This window comes from Lampris incognitus, chromosome 14 (genome assembly GCF_029633865.1).
Source record: "Lampris incognitus isolate fLamInc1 chromosome 14, fLamInc1.hap2, whole genome shotgun sequence".
Taxonomy (NCBI): domain Eukaryota; kingdom Metazoa; phylum Chordata; class Actinopteri; order Lampriformes; family Lampridae; genus Lampris; species Lampris incognitus.
The window spans coordinates 32,850,233-32,877,465 of NC_079224.1; the positions used below are offsets into that span (position 1 = coordinate 32,850,233).

The 27,233-nt window shown below is 43.8% G+C and overlaps 1 protein-coding gene across 5 annotated transcripts in view; it reads right to left on the reverse strand.

The window, feature by feature from the left end:
* The window catches only part of col15a1b (collagen, type XV, alpha 1b), a 92,025-nt gene that overhangs the window by 50,468 nt on the left and 14,324 nt on the right, over window positions 1-27,233 (reverse strand). For 4 of the 5 annotated variants that reach the window (XM_056292686.1, XM_056292684.1, XM_056292683.1 and 1 more), the window contains exons 1-4: window positions 9,037-9,678; window positions 3,922-4,109; window positions 2,126-2,335; window positions 1,639-1,791 (exon numbers count right to left, since the gene is read on the reverse strand). In XM_056292686.1, coding sequence (XP_056148661.1) covers window positions 1,639-1,791; window positions 2,126-2,335; window positions 3,922-4,109; window positions 9,037-9,451 — 966 coding nt within the window. In that variant the 5' untranslated portion in view covers window positions 9,452-9,678. Of the gene's footprint in view, window positions 1-1,638; window positions 1,792-2,125; window positions 2,336-3,921; window positions 4,110-9,036; window positions 9,679-27,233 lie in introns of those variants that run through there. The other variant, XM_056292687.1, reaches the window with a different exon arrangement.

Consider the following 27,233-nt stretch of genomic DNA (forward strand, 5'->3'; position numbering starts at 1 on the left):
ACGGCTGTCTGAGGCAATAATAATAAACAATATTTTTCCCCTTTTTCTCTCCCCAACAGTATCTGGCCAATTACCCCACTCTTCCAACCTGTCCCGGTTGCTGCTCCACCTCTCTGCCGATCTGGGGAGGGCTGTAGACTACCACACGCTTCCTCCGATACATGCGGAGTCACCAGCCGCTTCTTTTCACCTGACAGTGAGGAGTTTCGCCAGGGGGATGTAGCTCGTGGGAGGATCACGCTACTACCCCCAGTTCCTCCTCTCCCCTGAACGGGAGCCCCAACTGACCAGAGGAGGCGCTAGTGCAGCGACCAGGACACATACCCACATCCGGCTTTCCACCTGCAGCCATGGCCAATTGTATCTGTAGGGACGCCCAACCAAACCAGAGGTAACACGGGGATTTGAACCAGCAATACCTGTGTTGGTAGGCAACGGAATAGATTGCTGCGGTACCTGGATAGATTTTATATTTATAGCAACTTTCATCATCACAGACAATCTCAAAGTGCTTGACAGTGCCTTAAAATGACAAAAATAGACAACAACAAACGTACTATTTGGTTGAACTGAATAAAAGTGTCTCAAGGCCTGTTTTAAAGACAAATAAAGTATGTCTTTTGGTAGATTTTAAGCATGTTCTTTTGAGTAGATTTTTTTTAACTGATACAATATTCAGAACTTCAGCGTAGGAAACAAAAGTCAGGTGATCAGTAAGTTATTGGGGCATTTACTCACAAAACAAAGAAAGGCTTGGTTCAGTAATAATTTTGTGCTGGGAAGTTTCCGTGCTTTATCATGACATTAGAAGAGGGCTGAGGTCAAAATGTCTTATGCACACACACACACACACACACACATGCGCGCGTGCGCGCATTCATGCATAAAAAAAGCACATCATCATCAGCCTCTTCTCCGGGGTCGGGTCGTGGTGGCAGCAAGCTAAGTAAGGCACTCCAAACGTCCCTCCCCCCAGCAACGCCCTCCAGCTCCTCCTGTGAGATCCCAAGGCGTTCCCAGGCCAGATTGGACATGTAGTCCCTCCAGTGAGTTCTGGGTCTACGCTGGGGTCTCCTCCCAGTTGGACGTGCCTGGAAAATCTCCAAAGGAAGGCGCCCAGGAGGCATCCTAATCAGATGCCCGAACCACCTCAACTGGCTCCACTCCGAGCTCCCTCCAGATGTCCGAGCTCCTCACCCTATCTCTAAGGCTGAGCCCAGACACCCTACAGAGGAAACTCATTTCAGCCACTTGTATCCGCGATCTCACCCTTTTGGTCACTACCTAAAGCTTATGACCACAGGTGAGGATTGGAATGAAGATTGACTGATGAATTGAGAGCTTTGCCTTCCAGCTCAGCTCCCTCTTCACCACAAAAATAAATAAATAAACAAATAAATAACTATATGTATATATATATATATATATATATATATATATATATATATATATATATATAAATAATTCTGAAACCAAAGACACACTGAGTCTCAAGTCAGAGATAAATAAAGGCTCCAAAAACATTATTCGCTCTCTTTGCATTTCTTTTGGGGAAAAAAAAACATAACAAAACAAGATTGAACATTTTTACATTTTCTTCTCCTCCGCTGGTACACACAGATAGTTTTTTATACTTACCACAAACCTGTCAAGGCCTGTGCTTCCTGCATTGGCTACGAAGATGCCGGAGTTGTGTGAGAAAGTGAGTCTGTCTGGCCTTCGCTGGAAGGTGGTCCGCTCGGCCTCGCCACAGTCCATGTACAGACGCACCTCATCATATTCTACTGCCACCTGATAGGTCCATCAAACAGGAGGTTCAGAATATATATATATATACACACACACACACACACACACACATATATATATATATATATATATATATATATATATAAAACTTTGTTAAAAGAAACGCTCAATGGCAGGGAAAGTGCTCAACAAATAAGGAGCAAAATAATCCAGTCTCAAAAGAATTTACTTGACTCACTGGATTTATATATATTATTTTAGAAGAGGCAGTATATAATGCATGATGATAAGTAATACATGATGATAGAAAATATGTTTCAATTTCGGTCCGGCCTGCCCCCTTGTTGAATTCCCCCTGCTATCATTCTTAGCTCACTGTGAATCGTGTCCACTGGTTCGTCATATCTGGAACCGTGAAGGCAGCAGCCTTGTGACTATGGGAGGCTTGTTCTCTATCAGTGTAATACAGCAGGATGCTCTGGAGGCCTCCCTGGACTGGAGTGAGGGCCAAACCCAACTCCACCACTTTCTGACGGGCATCTGTGATGGCAAAGAGCACTCCTCCTCTGGGGCTGCTTGGGCGAACCTAGGGCACATAGTGTCCAAAAAAACAAACAAACAAAAAAACAAGGACACACAGTGTCACAGAAGAACCACATAAAAGCATGCTGATGCATCAGAATCACTTAAAACTTTTATCAAAAGATTGTTTTGTTTTGATAGAACACATCTTGTTTGCATCTCTGTTGATGGTGTTTCTGTGACATCCTACCTGTAATAAAACCACATGGGCAATACCAAGTGATAGAAAAAGAAGGGGAGGCGAAGAGTAAATAGTGGTGAGGGCGAAGGAAAAATATATATACTATATTACCAGTTTTCTTACCAATGAGGATTACAATGTTCATAAAAAAGTGCAAAATCTTAAATCTCTGACAACTGCATATATTTTCAGATGCACTCACATTTTTGGAGTCTTCATGTAGTGATATATATGTCTGAACTGTGGTTTGATTTCAGAAACATTTGTCTCGTACATTTACTATCATTGACTTGTTAGAAGATTTCCATTCTCTGCTTAATGCTTAGAACCCCACAGAATGGCCACAAAGCTCTGCATAAGCCCGAAATAGCACAATATACAGTATTTATTTTCTCCTTTTTTGGGAGGAATATCAAAGGGAAAATGTCAGTTTTGTAGGGGTAACACTCCATTAGCAGCCATAATACTGAGCAGTCTTCTGTGTCGCTGAAACACCGCCACAATCCAAGAATGTAAAAACTTTTTTTTTTGGATTTTCCCTCTTTCTTTCCCCAATTATACCCGACCAATTACCCCACTCTTCGGAGCCCTCCCTATCGCTGCTCCACCCCCACTTCCAATCAGGGGAGGGCTGCAGACTATAACATGCCTCCTCCGATACATGTGGCGTTGCCAGCCGCTTCTTTTCACCTGACAGTGAGGAGTTTCACCAGGGGGACATAGCATGTGGGAGGATCACGCTACTCCTCCCAGCCCCAGCCCCCCCCTCCCCAAACAGGCACCCCCGACCGACCAGAGGAGGCGCTAGTGCAGTGACCAGGATACAACCACATCCAGCTTCCCACCCGTAGACACGGCCAATTGTGTCTGTAGAGATGCCCGACCAAGCCAGAGGTAACACGGGGATTCGATCCGGCGATCCCCGTGTTGGCAGGTAACGGAATAGACTGCTACGCTACCCGGACGCCCCAAGAACGTGAAAACTTACTTTCTGGTTTGCTAATAAGCTGCATTGTACAAGAAAATGCAAATGTCAGTGCCACATACAGCCATATAAGAAAATGCGGATAATAAAGCTACATTATACAGCTGTATATAGCATGGTCAATCACATTTTCTTATACAATGCAGCCTATCAACAAATCAGGAAGCAAGTTTTCCCATTCACAGATTGTCCTCCACTGACATCACCCGCTGACACAAACTGCGGTGGTGTTTCAGAGACACACAGAAGACTGCTTGTATATGGCACTGAAAATCGTGATTGTTTCCCGTTAAAGCTCTTCAATTGCAATGTCATGCACAATGAAACTCAAACTTTTTTCTTTCTTTCTGAATCTTTAAGGCTTTCAATGGAAGGGATTAGATTATAAATTCCGAAACCCAATGGTTGGAATCCTGCACATTACCGTGACAATGATGGCAAAGTCCCGGTAGAAGGAGCCAGGTATGAAGGTTCTGGTGAGGCGGCCGATGTTGGCGTCGGGTCCAAAGCTGTAAGCTGGAAACCCCTCATGGCCAGGAGTGAAGGAGACAGAAGGTGGGAGGGGCACACCGATCAGCTCTGTCAGGTCCAGATGACCACCTGACCCCCGATCTGAGCAGAGAGAAAGAGAGCAAGATATGATGGGTGGAAAAGACACAGAGAGGAGTAGAAACCAAAAGAGAAGACAGGAGTAACCATTAGGGACAAAGGGGCTCAGCAAAAGAAAAAAAAAGCGCCAAAGAGATAGGAAATCAATCAACTGTTTAAATGATGTGCCCAGGCTAGTTTTTCCATATTCTCCAACACCAACTCAGAGAGTCCACATTAGATCTCATTTAGCGGGGGTCAAGGTGGCGTGGTGGTCTATTCCGGTTCCTACCAACAAGGGGATTTGAGGTTCGAATCCCCGTGTTATCTCCAGCTTGGTCGGCCGTCCCTACAGATACAATTGGCTGTGTCTGCGAGTGGGAAGCCGGATGTGGGTATGTGTCCTGGTCGCTGCACTAGTGCCTCCTCTGGTCGGTCGGGCACCTGTTCATGGGGGAGGGAGAACTGGGGGGGATAGCGTGATCCTCCCATGCACTACGTCCCCCTAGCAAAACTCCTCACTGTCAGGTGAAAAGAAGCGGCTGATAACTCCACATGTACCGGAGGAGACGTGGCAGTCTGCAGCCCTCCCCGCATCGGCAGAGGGGGTGGAGCAGCGACCGGGATGGCTCGGAAGAGTGGAGTAATTTGCCGTATACAATTGGGTAGAAAAAGGGAGAAGAAAAAAAATTTTCATTTAGCTTCCGTTCTTAACTGCAATAAATTACGCCGAGTCAAATTTATTCTTATAGTCCTAAATCACAATTTAGTCCAAGCGGGCTTTATAATCACATTACATTCCGTGAAATGCATGTCAACCCACCATTACAAAGACACAGGTTTTCTGAATCTTTAGTGGTTACCTGTGTATAGTACGTGTATGGCATTTTTAGCAGATGCCTTCTTTGTAAATGAGTTTTTTGACCTTAACTGATTCAAACTATGTCTCTGCCTCGCTGCTCTAACTCTGATGAACCTAATCCTCAGCAATGCACAGACAACAGCCTGCAATTAGAGTGGGTGATTACTGTGTGTGTGTGTGTGTGTGTGTGTGTGTGTGTGTGTTCAGAGATGGCTCGACATTCCCCCAATTTCCCCCATTATGGAGCCTGTCTCCCGTAGCGACAAACTCTCACCTCGGCATTCCAACCAGGCTCACCCCTGAGACTGATATCTCAACTCCCCTCTCTTACACTTATACACACACGTCTGTATTTTTTTTTCATTAATCGTACAGATGTCTGTGTGCAGGTGCGGGTTTACAGATCACAGATTCACATCACTGGAATACACACGAACACTAACCTCACATGTTGACATTTGCAGACACAAACCCACAAAATCCACCCACATTTCACACACACACACACACACACACACACACACACACACACACACACACACACACACACACACACACACACACTTGTGGAACACTTCTAACACACATTCATCTCACTCACACCGACATGCACAAACGGACAGATAATAAGCCGACAGAGAGAGTAGGCAGGTCAAGATGTGGGAGTCTCTAATTTATCAACCTGACCAACTGGAAACACATTAGATTAGAGGGTATTGTCTGTGTGATGTGTGTGTGTGTGTTTGTGTGTGTGTGTGTGTGTGTGTGTGTGTGTGTGTGTGGGAGGGCATTTGTGAATAGCCACCCCTTCTACTAACACAACAAGTGGGGCTCTCCTTCATGCATTTATTGTTGCAGACACAGGTGGTGAGGTGAGCATGTAAAACGTGTACACAGGCACGTACACGTACACACATATGCAAGCATGCACGCATGCACACACAGACACACACACACACACACACACACACATGCATGCGCACACACAGGGCTATAAAGAGAGACAGCGACAGAAACCCTAGCATCTCCAGTCCAGATGTACAGACCAATCAGTGCTGTATAATGAATGAAGGGAACAGACAAAACGCTGGCTTGAGAAAGCTTCAGTTACAGCCAGCCTGCTAACATGTAGCCACGGGATAAGCTGCTCTGTTTTTACAGCGGCTTTGTTCCTCCACCCTTGACAGGAGCAATTTAGGGGATTTAATATTTCACTCCCTTTTCTTAAGCCAATTACAGTCAAAAATACTGGCTGAGTAAGAGTAAAGCATTAGTTACGTGTACAAAAATGTAAGTGTATTGTAAATCAAATTTACATTGATTCCCCACTAAATTTATATTGATACAGAAAGATTCCCATTTGGCGAACTAATACTGTACATGTATCATTTCTGTACAAGAAAACTGGAGCAAATGTAAAAGAGCGAGATTACATAGTGAGCCAATAAACTCCACCATGATCCAAAATTAATTTTAAGAATTTGTAATGTGACATAATTGGTTCACCCGAGGATACTTGACCTGATGATGATGATGATTGGTTGCTAAAATAACATTCATAGGAACCAAAAGACAAGTATAATTGAGCAATTTACAATACTTGAAATATCTATTACCACATTGCATTATTTTTCCAGGTTATTTAAACTGGACAATCCTGCCTTTTCAAATTCTCCCTTGAATTTCAATTTGGATTTACTCACCAAGGGGGAAATTACAAAGCCAAAAATCTTTTTTTTCTTCCCCCTGATACTGAATCTCTTCAGTACCAGAAAACGGTATTACATCCCAGATGCAATAATTTTGCAATGTTACTCAGGCATACAGAGATTACATACCAATTTAACACACCGTAGAATGATTTCAATAAAATTCCCAAGGTTGGATAGTCAGAACCTGCTCTGTGACTTTGATGGGGAGCTGGAGGCTTGTCTTCCTTCTATTTTATTGAGATTCCAATTTTTATCCCTATACATATTTTCAGGCTGTTTCATTTTTATTTTCTCTTTACCGCATAATATGTCTTTGTTCTATCTGATTTCTTCTTTTATCATTACCTACTTTTTATCCGTGCCCTTTGCCATAATGTAAAGTGCACCGCATTGCATTTAAATGTACAATATGTGCAATATGGATGATTGACTGACTGATTGATTTTTACAGTAATAACACTGTAAAAGGTTTTCAGGGTCCAGGGTAGCAAAACACTGTGGCAAAACATATACCATTAAAAAAATAAATAAAAAAAAAAGGGAGAAGTAAAAACTAGAAAAGTAGACAGGATATTTTCGGAGCAGTTCTGTTCAGAACAGACTCTGTAATAATATCAACAGAACAAGATGGAAGCTGGTCTTTTTTTTTGTTGCAGCTTATTGTTATGATTTTGAACTAGCTGAACCCACCCACCCACCCACCCACACACACACACACGCACACGTAAACAGACCTGTGTGCTTACACACGCGTACACAACTGTGTAATAACGCTTTAGGTCTTGGGAAGTCCTGCAGCCTAATCCCTCTCTAATGATATCATGTGATGTGGATTTACCTGTAGCTAGCAGTGTAGCTGGTAGGTTTAAATAACCTTTTAGACAGATTTGGAGATTTTATATTAACACCTCTACAGACAACCAACAACAACGAACAAGGCAAATAAATTGTTTGTCAAGTATTCATTCCTCCAATGACTCATTCATTCATTCATTTAGTAATTAAAGTGTTGGGCCAGCTAGCCGAGAAGACACTGGTTAGAATTAGCAACCCGTCAGCCCAACATTCACCGGGTCACTCATTCATCTATTTAGCTGGCAAGTAGTCACTCATTCTTTCAGTTCTCCAAATCAGCCAGTGTGTACCAATCACTTTGTCACTTTGCATCACATTTTTTTGTCTCAACAACAGTGACCTTATTCAGTCCAGCTCCATTCTGCTGGCCCCTATCCAAGTCATGGTATAGCCAACATCAGCCTGATCAGCTTGTGGTGACGTCTTACCCCCCCCCCCCCCAACATCCTCAGTACCCGCAGCAACACACAACCTTTTAAAACCACCTCGACTCCGCAAATAGAACATAAAAGCCTCCCACGCTTATGAGTTATAAGACTCTTTAACCACAAAAAATGTTAAATATTAAGTGCTAACCATGATACCCAGCGAGCAGTATGGTACTAACACAGTCTTAGGTCAACATAAAAAAGATGGCTGAATCATTATTCAAAGTTTGCTGACTTTTCTCACATTCGTTCCAGTTTTGAATATCATGTCAATGCTGCATTTACAAACAAAAAGATGTTAAATTCTTGAGATTACGACGCTCTTTAAAGCGAAAATAACGTTGATGCTGCAATATGTGTTCTAGGCTGATTAAATGTCAGTTTGTAAAAGGGTAAAGCTGTGGCACAGACCAGAAATTGCACAAATTAATACAGTGATTTCTGCTGTATCTTTGGACACACAGCGAGACAGTGCTGCAAAACCAAAACCAATGCTAAACTGGGTTACACTGTGCTTTTGAACTTTTTTGAAATGTCTCCATTTTTGGCACTTTTTTCTTTAAAATCAGGTGAATACATATCTGTTTTGCATTAAAAAACCAGGGGGCCATTGATGTGCATTTGCTCCTGGATTATTCTGATACATTAAAAGGGCACAATTTGCTCTATTGTCACTCAGCACCTTCAATGCCTCTCTAATTTAAGCATTTCATGCACATTTAATGCGCTGGCCCCTATCCAGAGAGACTTCCACTGAATGAGAAACTACAAGTTAATTGTCAGTGTCAGAGATACTTCAACTCTTGATGGATAAATTGGTTATTGCAGGAATTGGTCTCATGATCTTCCTATTACAATGCAGTCTCGCTAACCACTTGATCACTCCACTAAACTTGGGCTGAACTTGGGCTGAACTTAAAGTGAAATTGTGCAGCCAGTTTTCACAACAAATCTGAGCTATGAAATGAAATCACAACCTGCTCTGAAAAAGAAATGAGTGAAACTGGAGCTTGGCTGTGGTCATCCAGGGATATGTAAAACAACCTATTCTTCCCTCATTCTTCCCCCAAGATCAGAATGTCTGTCAGACTCACCGCTCCTCCACAATTTCAGAGGTCTGTTTGGGGCCATGGCTTTTCTGCCCTGCGATGCTCCACCTGGGTGCCTCCCTGTTGGAAGCGGTGACCCAGATGTCACAGTGGTGTGGTTGGGGGCGCCAGGGCCGGGTGTAGGGGCTATGGCGGACCCCTCTTGCTGAGTAATCCCAGATGCAACGCCCTCTGCCTCCCCACCCTTCTCTCCAACCCCCACTGTTGCACCTCGCTGGGTGATGGCGTTGTCTGGAGAGATAGAGGGGTTGGAGGTGGAGAGAGGGGTGGTAGGAGGAAAGGTGGTAGTGGTGGTGGTGGTAGTTTTGAGGCCTCCGAGGATTAGGGTCCACCACTGGGCTTGAATAGGAGACGAGAGGAGAAAGAGGAGTGCAAGCGAGAGGCAGAGGGCTCCCATCATGCTCTTATACCTCAAATGGATTCAGTCTCACAAGTGTATGGACTGACACACACACATTAATCCACGCTCAGCTTACTATGGCAACAAAATGATACACACTGATGTAGAGTCAACACAGTGCTGCTGAATGAAACACTCCAGGAAGATGTGTGCAGCAAGTACACACACACACAGTCAAACATACACACACACACACACACACACACACACACACACACACACACACACACACACACACACACACTCACTCAAGCACACACTCACACACACACAGACAATGTCCCATCAATTCCAGGGTTTTTTAAAGAGGACTCCAGTAATCCAGAATGTCCAGCTGCACAAAAGAAAAATCAAGAGAAGCAAAGTATGGGTGCTCCAAAAAGGTGTTCCACTCTCTCTCTCTAACCCTTCTGCTGTCTTTCTTTCTTTCTTTCTTTCCCCTCTGTTTGCAAGAGACTTCAATCTTATTTTCTGGGTTTCTCTAGCTCTATGTACTATCCTCATTCCCTTTTCTTTTCATCTCTTCTCCTAGCTTTCTCCTTTTCCCTTGGTCTGTTTGTAACTATCTGACATCTCTCTCTCTCTCTTTCGCGCTCTCTCAAAAAAGCAGATTAGAGAGTTCTCTACTCCTCCCTCCCTCTCTTCTCCTCCCAGCCCTCCCATACATATGTGTGTCTCTGGATCAGGGTTACTGTGGTTTACGAGGTCCCCCTCACCCCTCTGCTGGTCAGAAAACAGGCCAATAGCCACTCCAGTCTATCAGCACACCGAGACACACACTCACACACACACATCCCAGCTATCCTCAGGAACTTCCTATGAACTTCATTTCATCCCATGCATTCACAACGCTTGGATGCTGATATCGGTTCACAGATTACATCTCTCACGCTATATACTAACAAGAAGTCTTTTTGAGTATAATAATTTTTAAACGCTGAATACCAGGAAAGGACTCAAAAATGAGCAACAACACCACACACTGAATGTTGTGTGATAATATTTATAATATAGCTGGATTGGTTTTGTGAATTTCCACTAGATACTACTTTAAGTACGCCAACAGTCTTAAACTAGATCCAAGATTCATTTTCATTAATTGGCACAAGTTCACACCATACATGTCCATACTTGAAGACACCATTTAGAAAATGCAGAAATGATAGCTGTGACACGCTGACCATATTTGGGATGTCGAAGGACGTGTACATCTCATAGGGGTAACTGCTGGGGTTTTTTGTGTGGATATGACTGGATATGTACACACACACACACACACGTATACATACATACACACACACACACACACACACACATGTAGAAATGCCACTGATGGATCATCCATCCATCCATCCATCCATTTTCCAAGCTGCTCATCCCAACTGGGGTCGCGGGATGCTGGAGCCTATCCCACCAGTCATTGGTGGCAGGCAGGAAGACACCCTGGACAGGCCTCCAGTCCATCACAGGGCCATCACTGATGGATCAGATGAATTGAAACCAATAAGTTCTGCTATGGAAAATAATTCCTTTCCTTTTTTGTCAGTTTTGACAGCAGTACTTTGATATATGAACTTGTAAGTTGGTTTCTCTTCAGATTCTTATTTTGGTAGCATGTCTCGATGTAAAGGTCATCAGTTTATCGGTTGTCAACAAATATTTTTCTTTTTTCCCCACATGCAACTCAAAATCCATTGTCTGAATAGTCTTTTTGAGGAGTTAACTGTGCTAGCTGAAGGTTCTCTGACATGGACTTTCAATTTACAAACAAATGTGGAATTCAACATTCATTGCAATGTGTGCTGACAAAATTTGGTCGATTAAGAATGTTTCATGAATTTGACATGGATTTCCCCTGCATATGTCTTACAAGAACAACTTCTTGCAAGATGCAGGATTTCTGTATGAGGCCTATGTTATAAAGCTGTTGTTAGCAGCATGGTCTGAAAGTAACAACCTACATGTCTACGCATCCTTTATGGTCACCTATGTGCTTCTGGCCACATGTCTAGTGACTTCCAGTGAGTATATTGAGACGTACAGAAATTAACACAACACACAGCACAACAACTAGTATCTTCTGAATGACAAACAAGCCCGGCTTCATTTATGCACTACTTTCCCGGCTGCACTTTTGTAACGTTAAGTAAAGTTACTTCCTGCTTCATGAGTTCCTTAGAAAGAGCTCATCAAAATTAACCAACTACAATTACCATGTGGTAAAAGAATGTTCAATAATGGGCATCATGACATTAGGCAGGATGTTTCTTTACTTTATAAGGACATGGTGGAGAGGCACTTACCCCTCTCCACTGGGACAAAAAAAAATACTGTTACACAACTGCATGCATGATGCATTAAAAATAGACTATTTTAGAGGGAGAGAGGTAATCAGAACAGAAGGAACCAGTTGACGTTCACTGTGTTAGGCCTGTCAGTACCCTTCAATAAAGGGGGTGCACGGCCAGGTGATGCATCATCAGTTATGCACATTAGAAAGATTGTAGTTAAGTATGTAGATTCCTAACACACATCCATGCATTGTCTTGTCCCATGAAAAAAGAATTCCTGCAGATATCGCCTTCTTTTGGACTGAATCTGGTTTTTATTCTTGAAAAGTACACATGGCACATTTTTTTGCATCATGTGTACTTAGCTATAATGTTCTACTGGTCTTTTTGTCTACTGTCTATATCAATCTTTACTTTTGTTTATTTATTTCAGAAATGAAGTTAAAAGCATAAAGTATAAATTCTAAAATCACAAGATAATATATCAAATGTAATCAATTTAGAATGGGAATTACAAAACCTATTAACTTAAGTCCATGCACTGGTGAAGTATGTTAGTATCAATATACAACACTAAAAACACCTATACAGTAGCTAAAAGAGATTTAGTCTACATTAAGACCACAGGTCACATTTTTTTTTAACTTTTTCATCTGACAAAGAGAGGACAAAAAAGCAGGACAAGAGAGCTTCATGCTGCAACAGCTCACTGATCATCAACTGAGAGCGAGAGAGAGAGAAAGAGAGAGAGAGGGCGATGAGAGGCCCCATAGTGATAACGACAAAGAGATGATTGTTCTGCAGTGATGTGTTTCTCTACATGTTTGCTGAGGTCCAGACTAAAGATTGGAGCACTAACTGAATAGACATTTTTTCCGGAAATAAATTTGTGAATGCATAATGCCCTTTGAAATAACTTCAGAACTGATTAACTTATCACCGGGTTTTAGAGATGAAGGTGGTTGTTTGGGCCGAGGGAAACACTTTTTAACACTAACAGTGGAAACTCAGGAGTCGAACTGTACAATAGAGTCAGGCCATTTCATGCTGAGTTTGTCACAACTGTTTGGTTTCAGCTAACATGTGCTATTATGCTATATGTATGTATCTCTCATCTCATCTCATCTCATCATCAGCCACTTCTCCAGGGTCAGGTCGCAGCGGCAGCAAGCTAAGTAGGGCACTCCGGACGTCCCTCTCCCCAGGAACGCCCTCCGGCTCCTCCTGGGGGACCCCATGGTGTTCCCAGGCCAGACTGGACATGTAGTCCCTCCAGCGAGTTCTGGGTCTACCCCGGTGTCTCCTCCCAGTTGGACATGCCCAGAAAACCTCCAAAGGAACGCGCCCAGGAGGCATCCTAATCGGATGCCTGAACCACCTCAACTGGCACCTTTCGACGTGAAGGAGCAGCGGCTCTACTCCGAGCTCCCTCCAGATGTCCAAGCTCCTCACCCTATCTCTAAGGCTGAGCCCATATCCTACAGAGGAAACTCATTCCAGCTGCTTGTATCCACGATCTCATCCTTTTGGTCACTGTCCAAAGCTCATGACCATAGGTGAGAGTTGGAACGAAGATTGACTGGTAAATTGAGAGTTTTGCCTTCCAGCTCAGCTCCCTCTTCACCACAACGGTCCGGTACAACATCTGCATTACTGCTGATGCTGCACCAATTTGCCTGTCAATCGCCTGCTCCATCCTACTCTCACTCGTGAACAAGACCCCGAGATACTTGAATGCCTTCACTTGAGGCAACAACTCATCTCCAACCTGGAGGGAGCAATCCACCATTTTCCAGTACAGAAAGTATATATATATACATATATATGTATATATATATATAGATAGATAGATATAGATATATAGATAGATAGATATGTAATATCCAGTTAGTCAAGTAAATTCTTTATGAGACAGTACAAGCCTGTTTCATACTATATGCTATAAGCAATCATCAGCTGTCATTAGCTTTGCCGATAATACATTCCCCATGTTTCCCAACCTACCAAATGATTCCATTCTAGATGGTTTTCTGACACCAGTCCCAACCCTGAAAGGCTCAATTTCATATCTATACAACCAAATTAATCTTTTACGTCCCCAGAGTCCTTAAACTCTATAAAGACCCTCTGGGAGGAGGATCTGGGGGAGGTAATACCAGAGGAGGTTTGGGTGGAGATTTTAGAACGTATACATGGATCATCTATTTGTGCAAGACATGGTCTTATTCAGTGTAAAGTGGTACACTGTACTTACCTACTACACTAAGGTTCAGTTGGATAAGGTCTATGACGGTGTATCACCAGCCTGTGATAGGTGTCAGCAATCCCCTGCAAACCTCATACACATGTTTCGGCTTTGCCCCTCCCTAAATAATTACTGGACAGTAGTTTTCAATACCAAATGCTCTTGGTGCTTTGTTTGGGGCCTCCCCCCATCGCCTTCCCTCTCTAAATCCAAAAAAGATGTTTTGGCTTTTGTCACCCTACTGGCTAGAAGATTCATCTTGACCAGGTAGAAATCAACTGTATCTCTCTCTCATACCCACTGGATAAGAGACATCCTCTATTTTTTTAGATTGGAAAAAAAATCAGATTTACATTAAGTGGCTCCTCCAATAAATTTGGGAAAATATGGGGTCCATTCTTTCAATTTGTTCAGAAAACGAACTTCCCATTTATCCCTGATTGGGGCAGCTCTTATGGTTTAGAGGGGTATTAGTATTGAGTCTGTCGTGACGTGGGTGATATGCTGCTGCATTGACTATTGGTGTGTATTATTGACATGGTTTATTGTTGGCTAACTGATGTTTTTTTTTCGCTTTTTCCCTTTTTTATCTTTTTGTTGTTTGTTTATGGTTGCATTGTTTGTTTGTTTTCTTGGTTTCTGTGGGCTGTTGTGGTGTTTATCAATGGGTCAACTGTCACTTTTTGTGGTGTGTCCTTGTAAAGGGAATGTGTACATTTTACTCTTTGTGAATGCTCTGATGACACGGGTGTATTTTTTTGCAAACCCAATTAAAAAAAAAAAAGTAGACCAAGGGGCACAAGCCTTGATTGGGTTCAGTTTATTTAAGAGAATTGTTACCAATGTTAGAATTGGATCAACACCAGAGAATAAATCCCAACTTGAGGCCTGCTCACAACATCACTGAACATTTTTGCAAGGGAGATGATGCCAACATACCCCCATTATTTTTATTGTCTCCTCAAATGTATAAGTGCAAGTGTTAATATGTAACATTAACCTATACAAAGAAACTGAGCTGAGGCAAAAAATAGGTGAGAAGGCAATTGCAATCACAGAATCAGTCAGAGAAGCCCTGAAGTAGGACATATGTATATTTGGTGACACGTTTAGCCCTTTAAGGTTAAAAAAAAAATTCCCAGATTATTAGAAACTAAATGGTTCCGAACATGTTGTGCTCCAAATTGTTGTTCCTTGTGATGTCCCTGTACACCACCTTGTTATTAAACCTGCCTGCTACAATGCTGGAGAATCTGTGGCTGTTGGGGAAAGTTACTAGAGGGCAGGGATAGGAGGTGTAACAGTAATATGAAGCGCCTGACAGAAGCTTTTGAGCCTTCAGCTCATAACTGGAGCAATAGATACAGATGTTGGCACCCGTGAAATCATCATTGCAAATGCAATCTTCTACCCATGCATGTGACTTACTGTTGCATGGTTTTTCTGTACAAATGGAGGACTCATACAGAAAATCCTTAGTGTGGTTTCTTTACAGCTGTCAAGAAGTTGCATGGAATGGCCCTTTGTTGCAGAGATTCAATTGGTTTGCAAAGGCAAGTGGACAATGTGCAACGCGAAAGAAGTGGGTTTTATTGAGTTCTGCCTCTGAAGTGGGCACAAGCTTGCATGCCGAACTCATTGAATTCTTCATTTAACAACCTTTCAGTCATCTGAATCATCTGCAAATGGTCTACCACCTCACATGGATGATTGCGTTTGCTTGTAAGTGTTCCTGTCCCCTTTCCCAGGTTAGCTTCTTTTGTTTACAGTCCCATGATGAACAGCTCATGGTAAATTTACAACATCAAGTTTTTTTTAAACATTTTGATCGTTTTGTTTCCGCAGGATATGTACTGACCACGTTTGTGTGAGTGTATATTCTATTCTTGGAACAAAGCTTGTTAGAACAAAAACTGACATAAAAATTTGAAGTAGCAATAAGATTTGGGTGGGACAAGAATGTGCATAAAAATTTGAAGTAGCAATAAGTTTTGGGTGGGACAAGAGTGTGCATAAAAATTTTAAGTAGCAATAAGTTTTGGGTGGGACAAGAGTGTGCGTTTGTGTGTGTGGAGGGGGTTCTCTAATGGAGCAGATGATAGGTTTAAATGTTAAAGGACGGTTGAGGGAGTGTAGCGCCCATGGGGAGCCCTGATTAGACAAGGATTATAGTCAGGGATGTGGGGTGGGTAGGGGGTGGGGTTGTTAAGGAAGGGTCCAACAGAGCAGCGGGAGGGGTAGCCTTGATGTTTGGGTTCTGATGTGTGTGTGTGTGAGTGAGAGAGACACACACACACACACACAAAAGTGGCCCCTCAACCTTCATTCAGGTCCTACCTCTATATTAAAAGCTTAAGGTTAAACTGGTCCCATCATAGGAGCAAATAGATGCCTACCAATGTTAGTCACCCCCCCACCACCTTAACAACTGCTGCTGCTAGGAGCAGAACTGTGCTCTCAGTCAACTTGCATAGAGAGAAGAAACGCCAATAACAATCTAAATAAGTGTTGTTAGAACCATATAATGTACAGTTTGTACAAAGTAATAGTTAAAGGCTTATGCTATGGAAATGGGGTTGTTTTTCTACCTAGCAACAAATTGCAGCAGAATGACACTTGTCTTGGGGCAGGAGTGTCAGAGAGACCGCTGGTTGGGAAATTGATTAAGGTTTCACCTACCAAATCAGGGGCACTGGTCATTGTTTAGGACCATAAAGGAAAAATGGCCATAGACAGTATAGATTCAATTAATGCAATATGATGAATTGCTTGAAACTTCACTAAGAAAGCCCCTATTCATGTAAAATAGTTGTTGGAAAAGTACCACATTCTTTTAAGAATATTGTTTTTTTTCTCTATATTTATTTAATTTCTTTTTTTATATTGGGTGACCCAATTAGGGCCCCTGGATTCCAGGAAGAGTCACCCCTTCACCTTTGACCTCTCTTACTTCTCGCTCTACCTAGCAACCGCCCCAACAATAAACTCTAATTGGTTTAATGTCACAGCCAGTTGTATGGGTTTTCTATGATTTATCTTTTACAGGAAAAAACATATGATGGCCACAGGCAAATGGAAAGTCACAAGCTCAGTATGCTACACTGGTCATTTTAAAAACTTCTTTTATTGTTATTTTTGATCTAAAGGGATTCTCAACTTTGTAAGTCATCATAAAGTACACTTTCAAAGCCGACATAATATGGCAGCAGTAGAGTGAGTTTCATTGAGTTTCACTGGGTTTGTATAAACGTAAGGCCAGGCACCCCCTAAAGTTCCCTCCCTTACAAATGCTGCATAATAAAAGGGGTTCCTATGCTTTCATTCACTAAAAAAACCCACCTCAAACCATCTCAGCCCAGGATAAAAAAAATGTCATGTTATATCAACCATTCGACTCTACAAGGATCTGAAATGAGAATGCATACTATCCACTGGGATATAATAATGCTGTAAGCTCATGATTTAGAGATGCCTTTCCGAGAGATGTCTTTATGCATGCTCAATAATCCAGGTATGTCAGGGTTCCTAGTGTTTTCTCCGTTTTCCTCCTTGTTGTCTGTGCTGCTGGTCCCACCCCCTTCTGTCTGTCTGGAGGTTGGCCGGGAGCTGGGCGGGGCTGGAGCTAATCACCTACACACCTGTCTTCTATCAAGCCTCATCAGTCACCTACTCTCCTGGGCCATAAAACCTGGTTCATTCTCCCACTCGTCGCCAGATCGTCTGCTTACCTTTGTGGTATAGTTGCATTGGCTCTTTGTTTGCGTTTATCTCTGTGCCAGCTGTGTGCTCTTTGTACTCCCTTTCTGTGTTGTGACCATCAGCTCCAGCTTCTAGTCCTGCTCTGTCTCCAGCCATCCTGACCCAAGACCCAGCTCTGCCCTGCTCGACCAGCCTCCTGTCCCCCTGCCTCGTCCTACCTGGTGTCTCCAACTCCCAGCCTCCATCTTGGATTTACACATGCCAGTGAGACCATTCAGACCGGCAAGACCAGCGTCCACTATTAAACCTTTTTCTTCACACTATCTGGGAGTTCTGTGTCTGTATCAGTGGGTGCCCAGAGAAGACATTGGTTATTACGACAAGGTAAGGTTGATAAGGAGGAACGCTGGTTTGGACGGGGAGTCAAAGAGGCCATCTATCGGGAGAGGGAACAACCATCCCTGAACCGAGGGGAGGGTCTAAGAATACATCGGTCACCATCTTACAATGCTGTGATTGAAAACATTCCCAAATCCTCTGTGAAAAGTACACATGGCCTTTAAAACTCTAGTTAATGGTCAGATGAGTGATGAAACATCTCTCAATAGACGGATCCAGATGAACTGATTTAACCTTCTTTGACTTTCCGAGCGATGTAAATGATTTTTGACATTTTAAATAAAACAATGCTGAATGTCAGAATTATTTAGAATTTACCCTAACAGTGGTACACGTGTGAATGAATCACTTTTGTTCATGACCAAAAATCTTACATACACACATCTTTGCCACATCCACTTTTTATTTGGTCGAATATCATTTAAGCATAGACTATATGATAATTCTCCAGCTATTATTTACCATTATCAGCACACAGATATCTATAGTCTAATACAGCGGTTCTTGATCTTTTTGAGTTGTGACCCCCCAGAATAATCAGGTTGGTGTTTGTGACCTCCCCTCCCCCCAATTTAAAAACCATTCCCCAGCCTAAAATATTCTTCTTTCAGCTTGTTCCCTGTTTCTCAGGGGTCACCACAGCGGATTTTATATTTTCCATTGGTACTCTGTGAGGGCACAGCACCAATGGCGGCCGTTGTTACCTGGGCCTTGACCGAGCCGGTATAGAGCTTGGTCAAGGCCGGTATGGTCTTGTCAAGCTGCATACTGTTTTGGCAAAATTTTACATTTTACACCCCTATGGACTGGGGCACAGGTAAAGCACTGGATGCCACCCCAGTATTCACGGACATGTGCCCATGCCCATCCCAAAATTCCCCAGTCTAAAATGTGTTTTTTTCCCTTCACAACCATCTGGTGACCCCTAGAAATTATCTCACAACCCCCAGGTTGAGAACCATCAATCCATCCGTCCATTACCCAAACCACTTATCCTGCTCTCAGGGTCGCGGGGATGCTGGAGCCTATCCCAGCAGTCATTGGGCGGCAGGCAGGGAGACACCCTGGACAAGCCGCCAATGAGAACCATGAGAACCAATGGTCTAATACAAAAACCTGTATACTGTACATATTATTCTGAGTAGACCACATCAATATATGAGTAAGGGGTTTTGCATTGGTACAGAAGATACTGGGAGTCCACAACTGGGAAGACAATAGAGATCAGATTAAATTTTCCTGGAAAAAACTATCCTGACATTACTGTCTATTCATTATTTATAAATTTCCCTCCAAGTGCAAGAATACTAAAGTTTTGGGCTTACTCATATGCTTTTTGGTTCACACTTCACTGCTGTACATCTGTACATCTGATGATGATGAAGATGTGAAGGCCAAAATGCTATTAAAACAACTGGTAACAATTTAACATTCAATCACACAGTAAACAGAATGACTCAAACTGACAGCAAAGTAGAATAAATTAAAAAAACAAAATGTAGGAAAAACAACTCAAGTTTGAAATGGCAACATTTGGATGGATGTCCATTGGGGGAAATCCACTTAATGGGTGATGGCCTGGTGCCCTGTCCAGGGTGACTCCCCGCCTGCCGCCCAATGACTGTTGGGATAGGCTCCAGCATCCCCGTGACCCTGAGAACAGGGTAAGTGGTTTGGATAATGGATGGATGGATGACAATGTGAAGCCTAGCCGAGTCCAACCTGACTGGTGCTATGGCGCTACCATGTGTTCAAATGAAGTACTGAATTCAGACGGAGCGGATGGCCGACACACACCATCCTTCAAAAGTAAATTTTACTGTTCCAAAGGACATTTGACTGACAGATTCTCTCGACCAATGTTAAAGCAGAGAGAGAAAAAGTAGGTGAGCAAACTGGAAAGATAAACAGAGAGGAAGTGTTCTCAGTTACTGGTGGACATACACACACATTCACACACGTAGAAAAACACTCACACTCAAACACACGTTTACGGTGCCAGCCAGGTAATCAATGAAGCCTGTGTTGAAAAGCACATCCTTCACACACACACGCGCGCATGCACACACACGCACACACCATTCACTCTCCTCTCCTGTCCTCCTCATGTATTTTCAGTTCATATATCTGGGCCATGTTCGAAACAGGAAATGTTAGACTATATTTATGAGCTCTTAGGAGGAAAGACTGACCAGCAACTCTAAAAGAATAACATTGCCATACTACGTAGAGCTAGGGCTCCTCCAAGTTTCCAGGTTTAGTCTCCACCTGGGACCTTACCAAATGAGTGATTTAAAAGAGCGAGGTCAAGTTATAGAAATCTGTACTACTACACTTGTGTTGTTGGTTGCCTTGAAACAGTTAAAGATGACAATGTGAATGGGGGCCACACGCAGACTTAGCAAAAAGTACCAGTTTGAGGACTGAATGAGACTTAACATGATGTTCTCACATTAGAGATTCCTCACAGGGGAAAGAACTACCCATATTTTCACCCAAGTCATAATTAAGATCCACATATAGATACTAATATGTATACTAAAAAGGAATCAGAAACACTTTGTCATTTCATTTCATGTACTGGCGTACATGAAATGAAAAAACACATATCCAAAAATTACAACACATATATCAAACTGCAAAAAAAAAAAAAAATCACTGTCCAAGAGAACGAACGCAGAATGATTGTCGGAACTGCTGGTCTGCATTGGCTAGCAGTTAGCTTGACCTGCCCCACATCCGCGTCCTGTCACACCGCCCTCAGTGTTACCTCTTCGGGCCCAGCTCCAGGCAGGGCCGTTACCCCTGGGCCCACAGGACGCAGCAGACCAGTCTCCCCCAGCCAATCCAATGCCAGCTCTCCCAGCCAGACACCTTTGACACACCTCCCCCGCACTCCACATGACAACACCAAAAACACAGTCAACGCTAGGCGAGGCCCTCGGTGTTATCAGAACTGCCAGTCTGCATGGGCTAGCAGTTAGCTTAGCCTGCCTTGCTTTCGCATCCTGTCAGACCACCCTTGGTGTTTCCATTTTGGGCACAGCTCCAGGCAGGGCCGTGGTCCCTGGGCCCACCGGACGCAGCAGACCAAGCTCCCCCAGCCATCAAACGAAGACACAAACTTAGACGCAGACATGGACAAAGACACTGTATGGACGGTACTGGGTGAGGCCGCTGCAAACGTAAGTTCACGCCGCCATCTTCCCACCCCGCTAATGGGTGAGGCCACTGCAAACGTGAATTTGCGCCACCATTTTCCCACACCGGAAGCGGAAAAAAGAATATGGAGTGGAAAGTTAATCTCAAGATTTTTTCATTCAGACTTTATTATCGGCAAGAAGTTTAAAGACTTGGTTGACTGGAATTCTCATAAAAATTTTCCCACCCTTCTGTTTGTTTTGACCCCTGTAATACATTCAAAGTGTGTTTTCTGAGTTGAAATTATTCCTAAACTATATCTCCACCTAAACATTAAGGCTCAACCACATGTCGCGGCAAGACCTCTGGTACTGCAAAATGGAGGAGACGCACGGATATGAAGCACGATTACAGGGTTAGTAGTTATCTATATGGGCAGTTATTGATGGATGGTAACTGAAACACTATAGGCAAAAGCTGAGTAACCATCCATCTACCATCTATCTTCTCCCTGGTTGGTTAGGAACGTGTTTGCCGTTGCACCAGTCTTCGTCCTATCTAGTCAGAAAATTTCCATGGTCATTCTCCAAATCCAACCATCAGTTACCTGCTCAGTTCAAACCATAATGGTCATCTTTCTTCTTTTTTTTTTTACAGCACTACAGACAAAAGCTGTAAAAACCTTTAATGTCTTTAATGTTTCAGACGGATAGCGACAAGGAGTCAACCAGGCTTTCTGTCTGTGTGTCTGTTCAGGTTTATCTCAGTCATCCGGGTAGTAAGATGACAAGAGTAAGTGTCTTGTCTTTCTATCTGTGTATGGCAACAGATGGCTGATTCTTTGTTATTTTATCAAGGGGGGATCTTGTCTGACTGTCAGTCCTTTTGATCAAATCTTGGTTGTTTCAAGACAAAGAATGTAGGGAATGCTTGAGATGATGTCAGACACTAACACGCACTAACACTGTGATACACACACACACACACACACACACACAAACACACACCTTGAGGGCTCAATGTCTGACCACCTGTGGGGCCCATAATTGGGTCTTGGCAGCACACAGAGACAGGCGTGCGCGCACGCGCACGCACACACACCTCCCACCTATGATCTCTAAAGACAAAGGAGCTGCCCTGGGGCCAGAGGGGAAGGCTTATACAAGATGTCAATCACTGTAAAACCCAAGAAACAACTACTAAAGGCTGTGGGTACATAACATTGTTTCTGTTAGTTTATTTATCAGAGGGAGAGTTTAACCCCAGGCAAGGATTAACCATGAATAACTGACCCCTCACAAACTCACATATATACACACACACACACACACACACACACACACACACACACGCACACACACACACACACGCACACATAAACATACCTTTAACAGCATAAGTTAAAAAGCATATTTTGATAAATTAACTGTCTTTTTCCGTGTGTGTGTGTGTGTGTGTGTGCATGCGCCAGACTCTCCAACAGCAACACCCGAAACACCTTCCGTCGTTCTCTAACCGACAAGTTTGTTGACGTTGAACAGCTTATCAACTCAACAGTCTGGGCTGGATGAGAGGAAACACCGAGGGCGGTCTGGCGGCGGCATCGCCTGGCGTTGACTGCTATGTTTTTGGTGTCATCGTGTGGCATGCGGGGAGGTGTGTCGAGGGTGTCTGGCTGGGAGAGCTGGTGTTGGATCGGCTGGGGGAGCCTGGTCTGCTGCGTCTAGTGGGCCCAAGGACTACGGCCCTTCACGGAGCTGTGCCCGAAGAGGAAGCACTGAGGGCAGTCTGACAGGACGCGGAAGCAGGGCAGGCTAAGCTAACTGCTAGCTCATGCAGACCGGCAGTTCCAAAAGTCATCATGGCCGGCGTTCGTTCCCTTGGACAGTGATTTTTTGTTGTTGTTTATTTTGGATATATGTGTTAGTTTGGATATATGTGTTCTTGTAGTTCTTGTAGTTTTTGTGTTTTGTGTTGCACTGCTGTGGGCTGGGGGAAATTATATTTCGTTTCATTTCATGTACGCAAGTACATGAAATAAAATGACAAAGTGTTGCTGATTCCTGATAATTCAGTTACTTGTGTGTATTTATCTGCATTCGACACCTATTGCGTATCTGTCCGTCCTGGAAGAGGGATCCGTCCTCTGCTGCTCTTCCTGAAGTTTCCCCCATGTTTCTTGTGTGGTTTTTGCTCATTCATGTCTAGGGTCCAAGGTTAGAGGGTGTTGTATGTTGTTTTATACTGTACTGATTGTAAAGCCCGGGACTACCTTAATAATAATAATAATAATAATAATAATAATAATAATAATAAATTAAGTCTGTGAATGTTCTCATTCATCCAGGTCATGTAATGGTTATCCAAAGGAGTTGAATCAAATGCAACTGCAACTGTAGACCAAGTCCAGTTGCACTTGATTCAACTCCTTTGGATAATAATAAATTAAACTTATTTAGCGCTTTTCTATCACTCAAAGTCACTTTACAATAAACGGCGGTGAAACAAGACAACATAAACATAACACAGACATACAGGGGTGGATAGGAAGGGGGGGGCTATGAGAGGGAGAAGCAGCAGCCACACATGACGCCAGCAGTACTCCCCGAAATTATACCTTGTGATTTTGGCCTATACAAATACACTTGACTTGACTGTTTGTCTCTGCTATGGCTTGCTGTGCATGTCATTATCGGTGGTCACTCGGGGTTGAGTATGGCCGTCCTCCCTCTGAGTCCCTCTGGGTCCTCAGGTGGGTGGTAGAGGCCGATCCTGGAGCCGCATAATGGGAGGACGCCTGTACGTGACAGCTTTTTATGTGAAGTGGCTGATGCGCCTGCAGCCACCACACAGTCCTTGGCAGGGGGGAGGCCAGAGTCTAATGGCATGAAGAACCATGACGATTGGGGACCACCCTCTGTTGCAGCCTTCATCCGCCTTCACTGCTGTTGCCTGGAGACATCTTCCACCAGTTCCACCATTGAGGTCTTTGTTGGATTGTGCTTCATCTGGAACCTCATCCTTGGCCTTGGGTGACCCTACCAGGAGCCAAGCTCCGGATGGCATAGCTCTTGGGATCATTGGTACACGCAAGCTTCTCCACCACAGCAAGGTGGCAATCCGGGTGCATGTATATGTTGGGGGAGTTGGATCAATTTACATAATCAGTAGAGGATTATTGCAGTGAATGAGAGCAGCAACTTCCCATTATCCCGCTTTCACTTCACCCTCAAACTTTCCTACCATTGTACAAGTTCAAGTAGGCTCTTCATCTGTAGAGTACAGCTCATGCAGGATGTCCGGTTAGCGTAGCAGTCTATTCTGTTGCCTACCAACACGGGGATTGCTGGTTTGAATCCCCGTGTTACCTCCGGCTTGGTCGGGTGTCCCTACAGACACAAATGTCCGTGACTGCAGGTGGGAAGCCAGATGTGTCCTGGTCGCTGCACTAGCGCCTTGTCTGGTCGATCGGGGCACCTGTTTGGGGAGGAGGGGGAACTGAGGGGAATAGCGTGATCCTCCCACGCGCTACGTCCCCCTGGTGAAACTCCTCACTGTCAGGTGAAAAGAAGCAGCTGGCGACTGGACAACACCACAAATCTGTCAAAGTCATTTTTAGGGCCATCTATGGATTACAGTAGGCCTGGGAATGAAAAGTGTGAAGGCCTTTCTTGAATGAAGTGTAAGTCTGTGGTCCTGATAATAGACGGGAGTTCATTCCACCATTTTTGGTAATGAGAGAAAAGTCCTGGAGCTAAGCCGTTCTGATGTTGGAATACACATCACTTTTAAATACAGGCAATACGAAGGCTATGCATGCAGACAGTTTTACAGAGAATTGGAGCCACACACACACACACACACACACACACACACACACACACACACACACACACACACACACACACACAGAGTTCACTCAGTGCCCCACTGTAAGGCCTACACCATATTCTCCATAAGGGATTGTATTGTTTGGAGTTATTAGGAGGTCGGTGGTGAACATCTGCAGTGGGACAGTTTCCATTGCATCAAGTATCTCTGCCCTTGTCATCCGCTCACCCTAACCGAACCCCTGAAACAAAGAGAGAGATGAGAACAAGGAAAAGAAAAAGAAAATAGACAGCGGACAGAGAAAGGGACATGAGCGTGTGGAACTCAGTGATAGGGCTTTTCCATTTGCTAATGCCTGCTGAGATAACTGGGACAGCTGCACACAGAGGGACAGTGTTGGTGAGCGAGAGGCGGACAGACGAGCAAACAGGTAGACAGGCAGGCCGACAATCAGGCAGGCATGTAGACAGGCAGACGGATAAAAAAGAGAAGCCAGTGGTCACACTCATTCCAAGTCTTAATTGGTGCTCAGTGGCCTATTTTTCATTGTGTTTGTTTTGTCATTTTAAAAGACTACAGACAATGCACAAAGTACTTTTTTTTATTCAAATTCACAATTTATTTACTGAGAACATCAAATATTTTATGTCACCTCAGTTTTCATGGAGTCATTTTCAAAGTGCTTCAAACCTCTCCATCAAACAGTGAGGCAAAATTCACATTCAGGTTTTCAGTTGTGTGGGATGACCCCATTAAAAATCGGAGTGACTGATTTACTTAATAAAAAACTAAATATGACTGATTCGTGGCTCATTTTGCATCTTGCTTAATTTTTTTAAAATTATTTTTACTACTTCATTAATCACCATGGGACAATTCTTCTCTGCATTTAACCCATCCTAGCTCTGTAGCTAGGAGCAGTGGGCAGCCGCCGTGCAGTGCCCACTGCTCCTACTGATCTGCCTTAATTCAAATCAAATGTTCTTACCTTTGAAAATTGTATGATTATATAATCATATTATGCTGGGTTATTTGATGGTTTCACTGCAAGTGCAGGAACTCCCATGAGAAGACATTCTGGGGATGAGGACTCAAAGCATAACAATGCATTCAGCTCAGTCTGTTGATCAATCAATCAATCAACCAACAACCAACCAACCAATCAATCATTTAATCAATCGAAAGTTACTTATCGGGCGTCCGTGTAGCGTAGCGGTCTATTCCGTTGCCTACCAACAGCGGGATTGCCGCTTCGAATCCTCGTGTTACCTCTGGCTTGGTCAGGCGTCCCTAATGACACAATTGGCCGTGTCTGCGGGTGGGAAGTTGGATGTGAGTATGTGTCCTGGTTGCTGCACTAGCGCCTCCCCTGGTGAGTCGGGGCGCCTGTTCAGGGGGAGGGGGAACTGGGGAGAACAGCGTGATCCTCCCACGCGCTACCTCCCCCCTGGTGAAACTTCTCACTGTCAGGTGAAAAGCGGCTGGCGACTCCACATGTATCGCAGGAGACATGTGGCAGTCTGCAGCCCTCCCCGGATTGGCAGAGGGGATGGAGCAGCGACCAGGACAGCTCGGAATAGAGGGTAATTGGACAAGTACAATTGGGGAGAAAAAAAAGGGGGGGGGGACCAAAAAAAACAAAAAAACATTACTTATCAATTAATCATCAGTCAGTCATTCCAAATCAAGTTTAACCAGCTGTCTGTGAATGTTCTCATTCATCCAGGTCATGGTTATCCAAAGGAGTTGAATCAAGTGCAACTGGACTTGGTATATATCCGTGAAGACGTTTCGCCTCTCATCCAAGAGGCTTTCTCAGTTCATGCCTTTCTGACTAGACCAAGCTAGTCTGACTGGCTGGTGATGAGACTCAGAATTTATCCTCTTTGGAGTCGTTGTCAGAGCTATAGATGTCCATGGCTCTTTGTGTCCCGATGTTTACCAACGCCCGTCGCTAACAGAGCCATAGATATGAGTGGCTCTTTTGTGTAACCGATGTTTGGCCGCGCCCGTCGTTATGGCAGCTATTGATATGTGTGGCTCTCCTGTGCTCCGATGTCCAGCTGCGCCCGTCGACATCGGAGCTATTGATTTGCATTTGTTTAGCAGTGACGGTCATTGGGGGTGTTATTTTCGACTTCATTATTCAGTGGTCATGAGAGTCGTTGGAGCCGTT